Genomic DNA, 14,644 nt, shown 5'->3' with positions numbered 1-14,644 from the left:
AATCCCCCCTGTGACTGTCGCAGCGTAGAGAAGCTGCCTTCATCCGTCAGTATATTGACAAATGGTTCGACATCACGTGACACCAATTGCATATCCATAATGGCTGGTGACTGTCTTATAGGAAAGCCAAGGGGGTGATTTGCAGGTCTGTTACCTGTGGTCGTTACCTGCTGGTAGCTGGTATTCAAAGGTGCTTTTCATCACTGGACGAGCCGCACCTAATGACTTCCTAAGGCCGCGCATTAATTGCGGTATTGTCCCGGCGCTCCGAGTTGCATCGTGAGTTGCGTAATCCGCCCCTTCCCGCGCCTCCTGGGAGTTCTGGCGTCGCTGCGGAGACAGGTGCTCCTTATTTAATGATCTCCTGGCTCGCGGCCCACGTGTTGTGCAGCGGCCAGCATTTACGTCTCTGTCGACGTGGGGAGATCGTCTCCGTGCACATTGTTCGCTTAAATCGGACCCGCGCAGCGCCAGACCCACGGGACTGATTTGACGTAAAATTGTTCCAAAAGGTGAGCGAGTGGAAGCTTGCTCGCCTGCTTTTTTTTCTTCTTCTGTTCAGCACTTTATCCAAAGGCACCTTGAGTCTGCAGTTTCTGGGGAACACTTGTAATTCGTTGCACAACGTGGTCGCTCAATGTGCAGTCTGCACTTCCTCTACAACGAGTTTGTAAAGTTTTGGTTTACACGAACGAGAATACTTTTAGCTGGAAGTTTTGCCAAGCGACACTATGACACGGTACTGTTTCTCCAAAATGTTGGTTGCCGTACGTTAACTTAGAGAAACCATAAGCGGAGATTTACACAATATTACAGTTATTTAATAATTATCCACAGGATATGGAAATGTGCATCTGTGCACATTCGTACACGGATTCATAAATTATTACAGATATGGTGGTTGATATACAGTCACCCCCCCTGTTGCTCAATGCCTTAATCCAGCATTGGATTGACAAAGTGTCGTACATTTCTTCTTTATTCGACATGTGTTGTATATGTGGACTACATAGTGTCCATATAAAATCAGCATTTTGCCATGGAATTACATATGCTTATTGAACGAAAATTGATGCAAGAAATTATAAATATTCAAGAGTATTGTTGTTGTTACATATCTTAAGGCATGTTTATTATAATGTGGCTAAGCATTTGGTTGAATAATTAGTGTCCCTCGATTGAGAATGTGGATTGCGGTTGAATGTGCCGCCAAGCCACCTAAAATGAAGATGCAACCCAAGAGACGAATAGCTCTTAACTCTTACTTATCTGCCCAGCTGGTATGTCCTCAGCTTTTTTGACGAGAGTGTGAAGAAGCTTTGTTAACCCTAAACCTGAGTCCACTGCGTAGTGTATCAGCAGCCCAACCAAAATTGCTCTCTCGAAATCGCCCGACTTATCACCTGCCACTGCTTTGTCCACATCTGAGCGTTTAGTTGCACAACCGATAAATCAAACCGCATTTGCAGATTTGCATCGACCAATCGTAGTTGGCAAGGGTGTGCGTGTGATGAAATTCGTTAGCTACGCATCGCCGAGCAGGTCGATGCTTGTTGTAAGTCGAGTCTGTCTCCACTGTAAGCAGCTGGTTGTGCAACTGCTCGCAACTGGTTGCGGAGACGTCTACATGACAAACGATTCAGTTAAAAGCCACCAAGTTGCACACCTGATCGCTCAGGTGTGGATCCAATTTAATCCTGCTCGCACGCAATCAAGGCTCTTGTCGATGTCGTCGGTGAACATTTCCTTTGTATGTATGTTGAACTTATTTCGCACCGTACGTAGCCGACCATGCTGATCGGAGTAGGAGGGTCGCCCGCTCTCATTTTTCTGCCCCCCACGGTCTGGAACTCCTCAACTAAAATAAACGATTTTATTTACCACTGAGCTATCAGATGTTTTTCAGAGGTGACATGGCCACACATGATAGCTTATCGAAGTGGCTGATATCATCATCATACATGGGAAATCATAGTAGCGGCCAAGATATCTAAACGCACGTTTCTTTGCGAATTCCAAATATACAGGCATCAGGTTGGGGATCGAACTCGTGTCCTCCTGCATACCAGGCGAGGCAGATAACATCTCACCACCGGACCTTTTGCTGTAATTTCTGTATTAACAGATGTATTGGAAAATAAGATGCACTCCCAGTTTTAGGGTAAATTTGATTATATAAAATGATATGGGTAAATGTGACATGGGTCATATGTAAATATAAATGGCATGTAGACTGCGACATTTGGTCGGAGTGGCACGTGGATTGAGTGGCATGTAGATTAGACGCTTAGCACAATTGTAGCGTGTTGGTTCACATGGCAGATTTCAGGCCACATCGTTGGAATTTAACCCTTGCCCGTTCCGAGACGTCTGCACGTTGCATGGTGGGTCCCGTTCACCGCTGAATCTCGAAACACGCAAGCGGTTCAGCGTTGATTTTATTTCGAGAGGCATTGCGCTGCTGTTTTTACATACATTGTTCTCACCGTAGGGAATTGCAGTGACATGACCGCATTGCATGGATAGCTGGCATCAAACTGTGCCACACTACCCTCCCGCATGGCCTTGTGGGAGCCGGAAAAAAATGATGTACACATACATCCCATTGCGATGATGTACATATACCTACGTCACCGCAATGGGTAAGATTAAGATGCACCGCCAACTTTTGCTTTTAAATAATTTAAAGGGAAAAAAAGTCCGTGATATCATCTTTATGAATGACGCTGCCGAGTCATGTTGCACTGTAATTCCGCAGACACAGGGCCAACGTGCTTGTCTACAAGGTGAGGAATATTGGGGCTTTTGTGGATTGCTCTTTTGTTTTCTTCTGCTGGCCAGGAAACCGTCACGATGGTACGGTCAGGTGCATCGTGACTGCAAAATGGATGGCAGCTTTAAAGAATGAATTCATGTAAGGAAAAATCCATGATCTCACGCATCCTTTTGTGCGTTTTTTCTCTTTTGCAGATTTGACTCGTCAACGGAGACAATAGGGTGAGTAAGCTACCGTATGAATGTACACGTGTGTATTGGCGACACGGTGTGGCACTGAGATGCTGACGTACCGCATTTATTTTTAGTATTGGGCACATAATTGAATACTCTGTCCTTTCCGTCAGTGTCCCTTTATCCGTTTACATGAGCGCCCGGCAGTCATGATGCAGTTCCTTCGAGTCCGTGATGGATGCATGTGCATCCATGTGCTCTTATTTCATCAAAAGTGGCTCGTGCCAGTGGTGGTCATGTAAATGGATCTTAACTCTCCTTCTCCAGTCTATTTCCCTTCCGCAACTCATTTCCTGTGCGCCCCATTGCGCCTCCCCTTGTTCTCTCTCACCGATTTTCCCAGTCGCAATCTCACTTTCACTGTCCCACTCCCCGTCCCCCGTACCCCCCCCACCCCGCACGACGTCTGCGCTTGGTATCACTTGCGTTCGCTCTCCCCGTTTGGTCAGCTGCTTGCGAAGCAACCACCCTCGTGCCTGCCGTCTCTCTCTCTGTCCCTCTCTCCCACGCCATTGCCCCTTCCGCATCACCTCCTTTATCCTCCCGTCGCCACGGAAACCACCCTCAAGCTGCAGCCAATCGGGATGCAGCGGGTCCCAACAGCTGATGCGGTCATGTGCTCGCCCGCTATCCTATTGGAAAGCGGATAATGTAGCTCTCCGCTTACTCGGCGCCGACCAATGCTGTCAGTGCTCAACAATAAACACGTAAAAAAAAATCACAAAATATCGGCGCTGCCTTCACGGGAATGTTGAGGTAATGCCTCGGTCAGGATGCTTGTTTTTTCTCGCGATGTATTTTCTCTCTTTTCCACCGGTGAGATGCAAGGTGTGCTGCCGATGACAATGCTAGCTGTGCTAAAAATATCACGGTCTATTTCGGGGACTTTGCTTCTTCAGGATGCGGCATATGACGTGTGCGTGCACGCTCGTGCGTGCGTGCGTACGCATGCGTGTGGCGTGTCCGTGCTTTTTTTTGTTTGTATTCATAATTAATGTGGCCATCCGTCCACCGGCAAGTGGCGAGTGCAATGCTTTGCAGGTTGCATTTGTGTCCTTGGGTACGTCATGTGCATGTTTATTTTGACTTGGTGAGCAATTTAACGGTTAACCGAATTACAGTGGCAATACGGGCAGACCAGATGCACTGTAGAAACTGGCTGTTTGATATGTAATTGAACATGTCATTTGACAACGCCTTTGGACTTCATTATATCCCACACTATAGCGATGTCTTAAATTCTTATTTTTGTAAACATGTTAATTCAGCTCGCCATTATGTTGTGTTAATGTCAGAAATAGTTAAAACGATCACAGATTTATTCATTTTTGTGTGTGGGACTGCGTCGGTACACGGGCGCAAATAATCGCAGGCCAACCCAGTCGCCGGAGATTCTTACCATCGCTGTATTTTATGGATAAATACCCTCGTGCACTGTGGATTAATTAAAAGGCATACGTTTACATGCAGCCGGTTCCAAAATCACCCTGCAGTGAGGGAAAACAGTATTTGATCCCCTGCTGATTTTGTACGTTTGCCCACTGACAAAGAAATGGTCAGACTATAATTTTAATGGTAGGTTTATTTGAACAGTGAGTGACAGAATAACAACAACAAAATCCAGAAAAATGCATGTCAAAAATGTTATAAATTGATTTGCATTTTAATGAGGGAAATAAGTATTTGACCCCCTCTCAATCAGCAAGATTTCTGGCTCCCAGGTGTCTTTTATACAGGTAACGAGCTGAGATTAGGAGCACACTCTTAAAGGGAGTGCTCCTAATCTCAGCTTGTTACCTGTATAAAAGACACCTGTCCACAGAAGCAATCAATCAATCAGATTCCAAACTCTCCACCATGGCCAAGACCAAAGAGCTCTCCAAGGATGTCAGGGACAAGATTGTAGACCTACACAAGGCTGGAATGGGCTACAAGACCATTGCCAAACAGCTTGGTGAGAAGGTGACAACAGTTGGTGCGATTATTCGAAAATGGAAGAAACACAAAAAAACTGTCAATCTCCCACGACCTGAGGCTCCATGCAAGATCTCACGTCGTGGAGTTGCATTGATCATGAGAACGGTGAGGAATCAGCCCAGAACTACACGGGAGGATCTTTTCAATGATCTCAAGGCAGCTGGGACCATAGTCAACAAGAAAACAATTGGTAACACACTACGCCGTGAAGGACTGAAATCCTGCAGCGCCCGCAAGGTCTCCCTGCTCAAGAAAGCACATATACATGCCCGTCTGAAGTTTGCCAATGAACATCTGAATGATTCAGAGGACAACTGGGTGAAAGTGCTGTGGTCAGATGAGACCAAAATGGAGCTCTTTGGCATCAACTCAACTCGCCGTGTTTGGAGGAGGAGGAATGCTGCCTATGACCCCAAGAACACCATCCCCACCGTCAAACATAGAGGTGGAAACATTATGCTTTGGGGGTGTTTTTCTGCTAAGGGGACAGGACAACTTCACTGCATCAAAGGGACGATGGACGGGGCCATGTACCGTCAAATCTTGGGTGAGAACCTCCTTCCCTCAGCCAGGGCATTGAAAATGGGTCGTGGATGGGTATTCAAGCATGACAATGACCCAAAACACACGGCCAAGGCAACAAAGGAGTGGCTCAAGAAGAAGCACATTAAGCTCCTGGAGTGGCCTAGCCAGTCTCCAGACCTTAATCCCATAGAAAATCTGTGGAGGGAGCTGAAGGTTCGAGTTGCCAAACGTCAGCCTCGAAACCTTAATGACTTGGAGAAGATCTGCAAAGAGGAGTGGGACAAATCCCTCCTGAGATGTGTGCAAACCTGGTGGCCAACTACAAGAAACGTCTGCCCTCTGTAATTGCCAACAAGGGCTTTGCCACCAAGTACTAAGTCATGTTTTGCAGAGGGGTCAAATACTTATTTCCCTCATTAAAATGCAAATCAATTTTTAACATTTTAGACATGCGTTTTTTCTGGATTTTGTTGTTGTTATTCTGTCTCTCACTGTTCAAATAAACCTACCATTAGAATTATAGACTGATAATTTCTTTGTCAGTGGGCAAACGTACAAAATCAGCAGGGAATCAAATACTTTTTTCCCTCACTGTAAACTCGTCAATTTCGCCCCCCCAAATGTTTTAATTCAAACTTAAGGTAGCACAGGTTCTCCCTGGTAAAATAGATGCTGCGTCTCAATGAGCACCCGCCTGGTTAAACAGACAAAACTGATTGATTGATTGTGATTCTTCAATGAGATTCGAGGAACCGTTAGGCCAGCCTAAATTTCAGCACCAGGTACCAGGACGCTTGCAGGAATTGCATCCTTCAAGATTGCTTTAGAAAACCAAACCCTCGCCGAGCACTGAAGGTACTGAGGCATGGCACGCGTTTAATTGCACTGTAATAACTGAGGCAGTCACAAAATATCTTCACTGCGGGTTTTGTCTTGTTTTGGCGACGATCTAAAAAAAAAATTGACGTTTGAATCCCAGCCCTTGGATTAAATGTTATTCCCGCATGGCACAGAACAAACAAAACAAGATTGTGCATTGCAAAAAAGACCATCGACGATTATTCGTTGAAAGAAGCGAGTTGCTTGCTTGGAATTCGTGGCTCATGTTAAATTAATTCAGTGGGGCACAATTAACGTTTGGTTCTGTTCACATTGGCACGGGACTACAGAGTGAGATGTTGACATAATGAACCATTGCGTAAAAAAGAAAAAAACACAGTTTGGCATGAAGGGCACGATGAAAATTGCTCGAACCATTAGGGCATGGTAGAGCAACTAGACGTGACGTAAATGATATCACATGGTCACCGTAACGCACAAACATCCGGTATTGTAAACAGGCAATTGAGAGACCTGTAACTAAAGCCACACAAGTCATAATGCATGGGCCATAGATGCCTTCAGAGCATCATATACCAATTTAAAAAGAAGCTTGGTGAGCCAGTCAAGTGGGCGAGTCTCCTGAAAGCTGTGCTTTTGCATAAGTTGATGTAGGCAATTGATCTATGAATCGATTTTGTTTAAGATATGTATCTTCTCTAATTGTGGGGAGCGGTAGTGTAGCGGTTACCGCACTGCACCACGAACCCGGCAACTCGAGTTCAGTTCCTGCTCACAGGCAGCACTAGTGACGATTATCTTAACTGGTCCTGGGCCTCCCCTAGGTTGACTCAGTCTCAATTAAGAACCTGGTGTAGTGTGAACACATCACCATTGGGAAGACAAAGGCGGTTGGGCATGGTGCTGGCCACCCACACCTCTGATTTGCACGGTTGGCTACGTGCGTAGCCAAACGTGTACCCTGCCGTGCCAGCCTTCATAGGTGCTCGCAATCAGCACTTGTCCCAAAAGTCTGTTAGGCCTCCAAGAGGAGTATTTGTCTTCCTCTGTTGTTATATTTCCTACCCAAACACTATCTTGCGTTCAACTGGCACATTGCATTTAAAGAGGCAATGGCTAACAGCACCCAACAAACAACAACAACGTAACACACACACACACAATTTGCATTCGCTGATGAGAATGGTTGGGAGTCACTGAGAATCAATTTTGACTCATCGCTGTATTGACACGACGCCTTGCATTGACAAGGACATGTCTGCTGCTGCTGTCTCTTGCTATGTTATGCACGTTTCATGTGGGACTATGCCTAAGTGGGTTTCATCCACTCCCGGAAGACCTCGGGGGGGCCACTCTGCCTCCTTTCGTGTCTTTCTCCTTGCAACCGTCATCCTTTCAAGGCCGGCAGCGCGTGTAGTAGAGGGGGGGGGGACCTATATCCAGATGCGCGGCGCTATTTTACTGGCCTTAAATACTGGACATGCCCATCGGTGTCGGTCGTGTGTGAGCATCGCGCTCACGCCGGGAAATGAGAAGGTGGCCCCCGGGTGTTGTGCCGACCCCACCAGCCGAGCTGTTGGCTCGCTAACAATCCTTGCCCCCCACCCCCCCCCGTTAGCATAATCTAGTGGTTCCCAAAACTCCTTGTACTTTTATTTATTTAGCCAATGCTAGTTACACCTGTGGCTGCACGGTTTGAGGTGTAACTGTTGTTGCGTGTTGGCCGGGATCATGAAAGATGCGGCGGCCGTAGCCGCGGCTCTGGATTGCCCTGGACGTGGCCGGGTGCTAGCGTGGAGGATGTGAACGTAGCTGCAGTGCGCGCTCGGCACTCCCTGACATCCACCGTGACAATCGCACAGGCCTGGTACAGAAAGCAGCATTGTATGGTCGCACTATATCACAGGTTGGAGCCACGCCTCAGGAATTTTTAAAGTGTCTCCTGATGTGTGGGTTCATGGGTCCGTCACCGGTTCCTGCTTTAGCTTTGCAGATCCGCTGGCACATTTTGAGTAGGAAAGCCTCATTTGTGTCTCGAGTCTCTTTTGTTCCGGAGACCTCTGCAGTGGGTTATTCAATCGGTTCCATTTTAACCGGCGTTTTGTGCACGCAATAAAAGCCGGAATACCCAAAAGAAAAACCATGCGTACGAGGGAATACCCTAGCTATGCACAGATGTGTGCATTAACCCGGATGCCGTACTGCCTTTTGTTGGCCATCTCATTGCCTGGCAGGTGTAACAGTGACTCATATATTTGACCCATCAATCCTTGCCTCTAAATCCAGCCCTGGGATAACAGGCATATGTGCTACCACCATGCCCAGCTCATGAATCCCGTAGCCCCCAGGCCTGAGTCCCCTCCACCCCTGGTCTAACCAGGATCCAGTTGCATAAAATACCTTAAGGAGGATTTCTCCCCAGGTTCATACCGATTTACATTGCAAACTAAGGGAAAATATCACTTGAAATATTCCATGCCACTGACCTTGGGCCCTGTAGGCACTTATAAGATCCACACACCTGTGTTAGTCATGGGGTGTGCGCGGCTACTGTAGAGTGGTGGCGCAGTGGTTAACGTGCTGCGCTCTGAACCCGGTGACCTGAGTGCGAATCCCGCTCACGGCCAACACCCAGTGATGTATATCTGAACCAGTCCTAGGCCTCCCCTAGGTCGACTCGGCCTCAAATGAGTACCTGGTGCGATGTGTAAACATCGCCACTGGGGAGCCAAAGGCGGCCGAGCATGGCGCTGGCCACCCACCCATTCGTGTGCCGTGCTGGTCTTCATAGGTGTTCGCTTACAGTACTCATCACAAAAGTCTGTTCAGGCTATATGGGGGATCTTTGTCTTTTGCTGTGTGCGCCAGCAGGGCAAGTGGTGGCACCCCCAACTGCTCCCCGACCCTGGGCCGGCGCTCCCTGCCCGAGTCCCGGCCCCCAACTCCGCAGCTATCCGAGCCGCGCCCTCCGACCCCGCAGCACCCCGCTGACCTGCGACCCCCAACCCCGCAGTTTGACCTGCGACCCCCAACCCCGCAGGCTGACTGCCGACCGCCGAGTCCCCAGCCCTCCCCTCGCGACCTAAGGGTAAGTCCCGTGCTCGCGTGTCGGCTGAGGATGGCTGATGATGTGATTTATCCAGCAATAATCCAGGAAGGCTTCACCGTGTTATCAGGAAGATTTTTTAAAAGGGGGTTCCTCACAGGTGGAATGATTCGTCAATTCAATGAACGAGCGTTTTCCATGTGGGAATGCACCGGAGTGCCCGGAGAAATCCCAACCACTCACCCACTTGCTGTGCCATCTTTATTATTTTAGCCGGGCGCTGCGCAGCGCCCGGCTAAAATAATGCTCTTGAGTTTATAGGCGGCTGGCAAAGGTAACTTGCAAATGGGATCCACCAGGTAAAAGTCCGGTTGTACGTCCTGGACACAGTGGAGCGACTTGTTTTTTTTTATGAAATGCAGAGATCCATGAATTCAAAACATGGGGTAACAACCGGAAGCAACTGGATGAACTTCGAAGAACTACCAAGAGTTCATCTTCTTTTGTTCTTTCGGTAAGGTCACGTAGAATGAGAATAAAATAATAAAATAACACGATAGAATTCTCACGACGTTTCGGCCACAACGCAAGCGGCCGTCTTCAGGTGAAAGGAACAGACCTGTCGGGACGTTGTGGCCGAAACGTCGTGAGAATTTTATTTTGTTATTTTATTATTTTATTCTCATTCTACGTGACTTTACCGAAAGAACCAAAGAAGATGAATCCTTGCAGTCACGAAAGCTTTAAATCGAAAACTACCAAGAGATAGACACCACTGGCCGAATGTGACTCCGGAGTCAATAGTCAGAGACGCCACAAGGACAAACACCTGACCTCGCCTGCCCTTATGTTAAGGAGTATTTAAGGGAATATATCTAAATGTGGGAGAAAATTGGGAGTGCCAGTGGAAAATCCATGCATACGAGGGGAGAGTGCTCACAGTGTCTACTGTGTGGGCGGGCTCACGAATAATTATGTTGTGCTGCTATTTCCTAGGCACCTCAAAGCTCAGTGGGTTTGGAAGATTCACAAATCTATGTGATTCACCAACCCTTGCCTCCAAAGCCTTAACCTATATGCACCGCCACACCCAAATTCTAAGCTTCCTTCTTGCTCTTTGTATCCTTACGTAGCCTTGAGTAGAATGGAGTGAGTTCAGTGGGAGATGCAGTGGAGGGGAGACTGTGATGGTACCTAGGCACCACGGCGGCGAGATGTTAACTTCTTCACCTGGTACGCAGGAGGTCGCGATTTCGATCCCGACCCTGGCACCTGTATATTTGGAGTATGCATGTCTCTCTCCGTGGTCACGTGGATTTTTATCCGGGTCTTCCAGTTTTTCCCTCCACATTTAGAAACACGCGTTTAGAGTATTTGGCTGCTGTACATTTCCACGTGATAAGCCACTTCATAGAGCTATCATTTGTGGCCAGGTCGCTTCTGAAAAAGAGCTAGTGGGCCTTATCTGGTAAAATAGTCGGAAATAGTTTTCTCTGGATGTCGGTCACCTGGCAATGCTAATATATGGCCATTCAATACAATTTGGATGTACAGTAAAACCTTGGATTGCGAGCATAATTCGTTCCGGAAACGTGTTTGTAATCCAAAGCACTCGCATATCAAAGTACTCGTATATCAGTCGTGATCACGTGACGCTCGGCAGACAAAGCGTACACGTACTACTCGTATTGCAAGACCTCGCTCGTTTATCAAATTAATATTTTAAAATTTTGCTCGCCTTGCAAAACACTCGCAGACCAAGTTACTCGCAATCCAAGGTTTTACTGTATATGATAGCATTTAAATACAACTCCAACAATGGAACTTAATCATTCATGGGAAATAATACATATTTATTTAGTTACTCGCGAGGACGAGGAATAGTCTAAGGTGCCAAATCTGAGGCAGAGAGTTGATGACACCGGACTGCTGAGGCGAGGGACTTGTAGACTTTAGGGACAGCAGAGGAGAACGAGCGACCTCCCACAAAGCAGAAGGTTGACTGGGGGCTTCGACAGAAAAGCCCTGGTGGCTGGAGCAGAGAGCTCGAGGAGGGGAGTGGAGTGCGAGGAAAGCAGAGAAGCAGCGGCAGGGGGGTGGGCGGGGAGTGACGCGGAGGATTTGACGATGGCGAGTGCAGTCTCGAAGTTGATCCGGGATTGGATCGGGAGCCAACGGACGGATTTGCGTTGATGAAGGGCTCCGTGAAAACGATGATGCAGGTGCGCATATCCGCCCGGGGCAGAACGGCATCGCGTCGACGCCGCCCACGTCAGGAGGCATTGCTGGATACTCGTTCGCGCGTTGGCCGAGGCGGGGCCGCTCTCCATGTGCGTTTTAACGCGTTAGGTTTTTTGGTGACCAACGTTTTTCACGATTAAAGGTTAGGTCCCGACGCATTCGTATCCACGCGATCTAACCCAAACAAAAACCTCTCTGCGTCCGTTTCTCCTTTGGCCTCTTGCCCTGGTGGGGGCCGCCCCCAACCGCGGGAGCATGGCCGACGTCCGGTGAGCGCGTGTCTGTGCGTTGGACGTGATTTTTCCGCTGCGTCTTTGTGTCGTGGCGCGTGTGGACACGACAGAGACCCGAAATAGGTTTCCTGTTGCGCTTGTTGTAACGGTGATAATTACGCACCGCGACGCTTAATTGTTTCTGACCACGGACGGAACGTGTTTCGATAGGCCCGGTTGCTACTACGTGACGCTCTTCTTTTCTTTCCATTACCAAGTTTGCACTATCCTCGAGTGAATTTAACGTCCCAGGTTTAATGATGTGTTTAAAAAAAATAAAAAATGATATTATTGTCAAACCGCGTTTTTTTCCACGCATGTATGATATCATTTTTTGTTTTACTCCATGAAAGCCTCAATGAATTTCAAGTGTTACCCGGACGAGCTTGCATTGAGATGTTGTGCTCAATAATTATTCTGGGAGGAAATCAGAGCATTTGGAGAAAAGCCACACATTCGAGATGATACCGCTCAAAGGTCTGCACAGAGGGGGAGCCATGAACCCCGTTGCTGTCCTGCGATCTCCCCCCACTCCCCCCCACCGCGCAGCCCAGTGGACTTAAGAGCTCTAAACAGATCCGTGTCATTTGTAACAATTCTGGATTACAGGTATGCATTACCGCACCTGGCTTCGTGTCCACAACATGAAACTCTTAGTCCCGTTGCTTTGGTTTGTAGGGAGTTTTAATTGGCGCAACTTTGTGTGGTAACACGTTGTGAAGCGGGATGTGAATTATTGAATTTTTGTTTTATCAATGACCAAACAAGGAAGAAACGTCACGCATACGCCTGGATTCCTGTAACACTTTACAATATGCGTTTGTCCTCTTGAAAGTCTAAATTGACGAGGATAACGTGTTCCAAGTCACGCAGCTAGATGACGTCACACGCAATGATGTCTTCTCACGGTGTCACCTGTAATGATGTTTTTGCCTTGGCCAGCAAGGCAATTACTTTTGAGTGTTTGCTTATTTGCCGCCAGGTTTTGAACAACTCTTTATCGCAATTTGGCTACTTTCTTGCAGGGTAAATCCCAAATAAACAGACGGACAGGCAGACGACCTGAGTTGCGAAGCATCGCCAACCATTCATAACTGTCATATCCCATACAAATATAGAGAATTTCAGTATATTCTCACGTCATTAAAGCAGGAAATGTAACACTCATGCATGGTAATAATTGCCGCATTGAACGTGCATTCTCTCCAAAAAGTAATTGCATGTTTATCGGGTTGCGTAACCTGCTTTCGCAGATTTCCCGTGGCCGCAGGGGGGGGGTGGTGGTGGTGGGGGGGGGGGGGTCATTGCTCATCTCTGTGCTTGGCCACGTAAGAGAAATGAGGTGTCCCCTCCATCCATCGTTAATGAGATCGACGGCGCTGATGTTGTTGACAGCCGGCGGTGGCTCGTCTTGGCCCCCGTGACCCCGTTTGCGAGCCGACCCCCCCCGAGCGCCGTTCCACTCGGGGGGTCACGGTGCGCCACGCGCGGAGTGGCGAGCGGATTCGGGAAGGTGGTGGTGTGTGTGTGTGGGGGGGGGGGGGGGGGGGTGGAGTTGAGGGGGGGGGCTGTTACCGCCGCGCGTGCGCGTACGTCGCGGCGGCCGGAGCGCACCTCCCGAAAACGCAGCGACCGACCGACGCAGCCATTTTAGTTTGCGTCACCGTAGCGCCGGGGCTGACAGCCGTAACGCGCCGTTGCTGGCAGGATGACGGATTGTGATTGTGTGCCCGTTGTCTCTGCCGTAAGTGAAATGTTAATCCTCGTCATTGTGAAAGATTTAAAACACCTCACCGATAATGATTTAAAACACCTCACCGAACCTAACACCAGGTTAGGTTGGTTTGGTTGTCTATTGCCCGAAGCAGTAAATATAAACCAACAGTAATATTGTAACTCGTAAACAATAAAATGGTACGATGAGCTGTTAATTTTTAATTTACCACCTGTGTTATTGTATAATAAGCATATAAGACTTTGCTGGTATTTAAGGGCAAGTGAATAAATGTAATTCCTTGAATATATTCTGAATGAATGAATCAAATTTCCACAAAGCCTTAACAGCGATAAATTAAAATAAATATGAGTGTAAATAGGATGGATCAATTTTAACATTCCCAATAAAATAACGGTAACATTATCACAATGACAATAATGGCCCTGTTTTTTGTGACTAAATAATAATACACACATTGTTGGTTCTTTCGGTAAAGTCACGTAGAAGGGAAACAATTAAATAATAAAAATATTAAACAATAAAATTTTCACGATGTTTCGACTGCAACACAATCATCATCAGGTGTGAAAACCACGGCAAGAAAATTTAGTCAAGAAAATTTTCCTTCCGTGGTTTTCACACCTGCATCAGCAGTGGCAGCGGCAATAGCAGCAGCAGTAGGAGTACTAGCGCCCTTGATTGTGTCGTGCAAGCGCGGCTGTACACTCATTACCCTGGGCGCAGCGCGAACACGGCACTCTGCAACACGTCCGTGAGTGAGCGGCTAATGAGGTCACCTGTCCCCAACCGCCCACGTGTGCACCACCCGCGTCGCCAGTGGCCGGGATCCAGCCTCGCGTCGTTATGGGAAGTCTGCGCGATGACGACAGAGAGGTCCGAGCGTGAAGAAAAGGGTTCTTTACTGCGGGAGTGCTTACCTGCATTACCGTGTGGATCGGAGAGGCGGACTCGCAAATAAGTTATTGGCCTTTGAGCGCAGGTGTTGGATGCTAGGGA

The 14,644-nt window shown here is 47.9% G+C and overlaps 1 protein-coding gene across 11 annotated transcripts in view; it reads left to right on the top strand.

The window, feature by feature from the left end:
- LOC116948121 (protein Aster-B-like) overlaps nt 1-14,644 on the top strand; it is a 137,942-nt gene that overhangs the window by 68,213 nt on the left and 55,085 nt on the right. For 5 of the 11 annotated variants that reach the window (XM_076071251.1, XM_032964506.2, XM_076071254.1 and 2 more), the window contains 2 exons: nt 2,971-2,997; nt 9,220-9,439. In XM_076071251.1, coding sequence (XP_075927366.1) covers nt 2,971-2,997; nt 9,220-9,439 — 247 coding nt within the window. Of the gene's footprint in view, nt 1-2,970; nt 2,998-3,540; nt 3,766-9,219; nt 9,440-14,644 lie in introns of those variants that run through there. The other 6 variants (XM_076071250.1, XM_076071255.1, XM_076071253.1 and 3 more) reach the window with 3 other exon arrangements.

This window comes from Petromyzon marinus, chromosome 32 (assembly GCF_048934315.1).
Source record: "Petromyzon marinus isolate PM22_M1 ecotype Great Lakes invasive population chromosome 32, UKy_Petmar_22M1.pri1.0, whole genome shotgun sequence".
In the NCBI taxonomy this organism is placed as follows: domain Eukaryota; kingdom Metazoa; phylum Chordata; class Hyperoartia; order Petromyzontiformes; family Petromyzontidae; genus Petromyzon; species Petromyzon marinus.
Note: the sequence above shows the minus strand (reverse complement) of the source record. Positions and strands in the feature narration are given on the sequence as shown.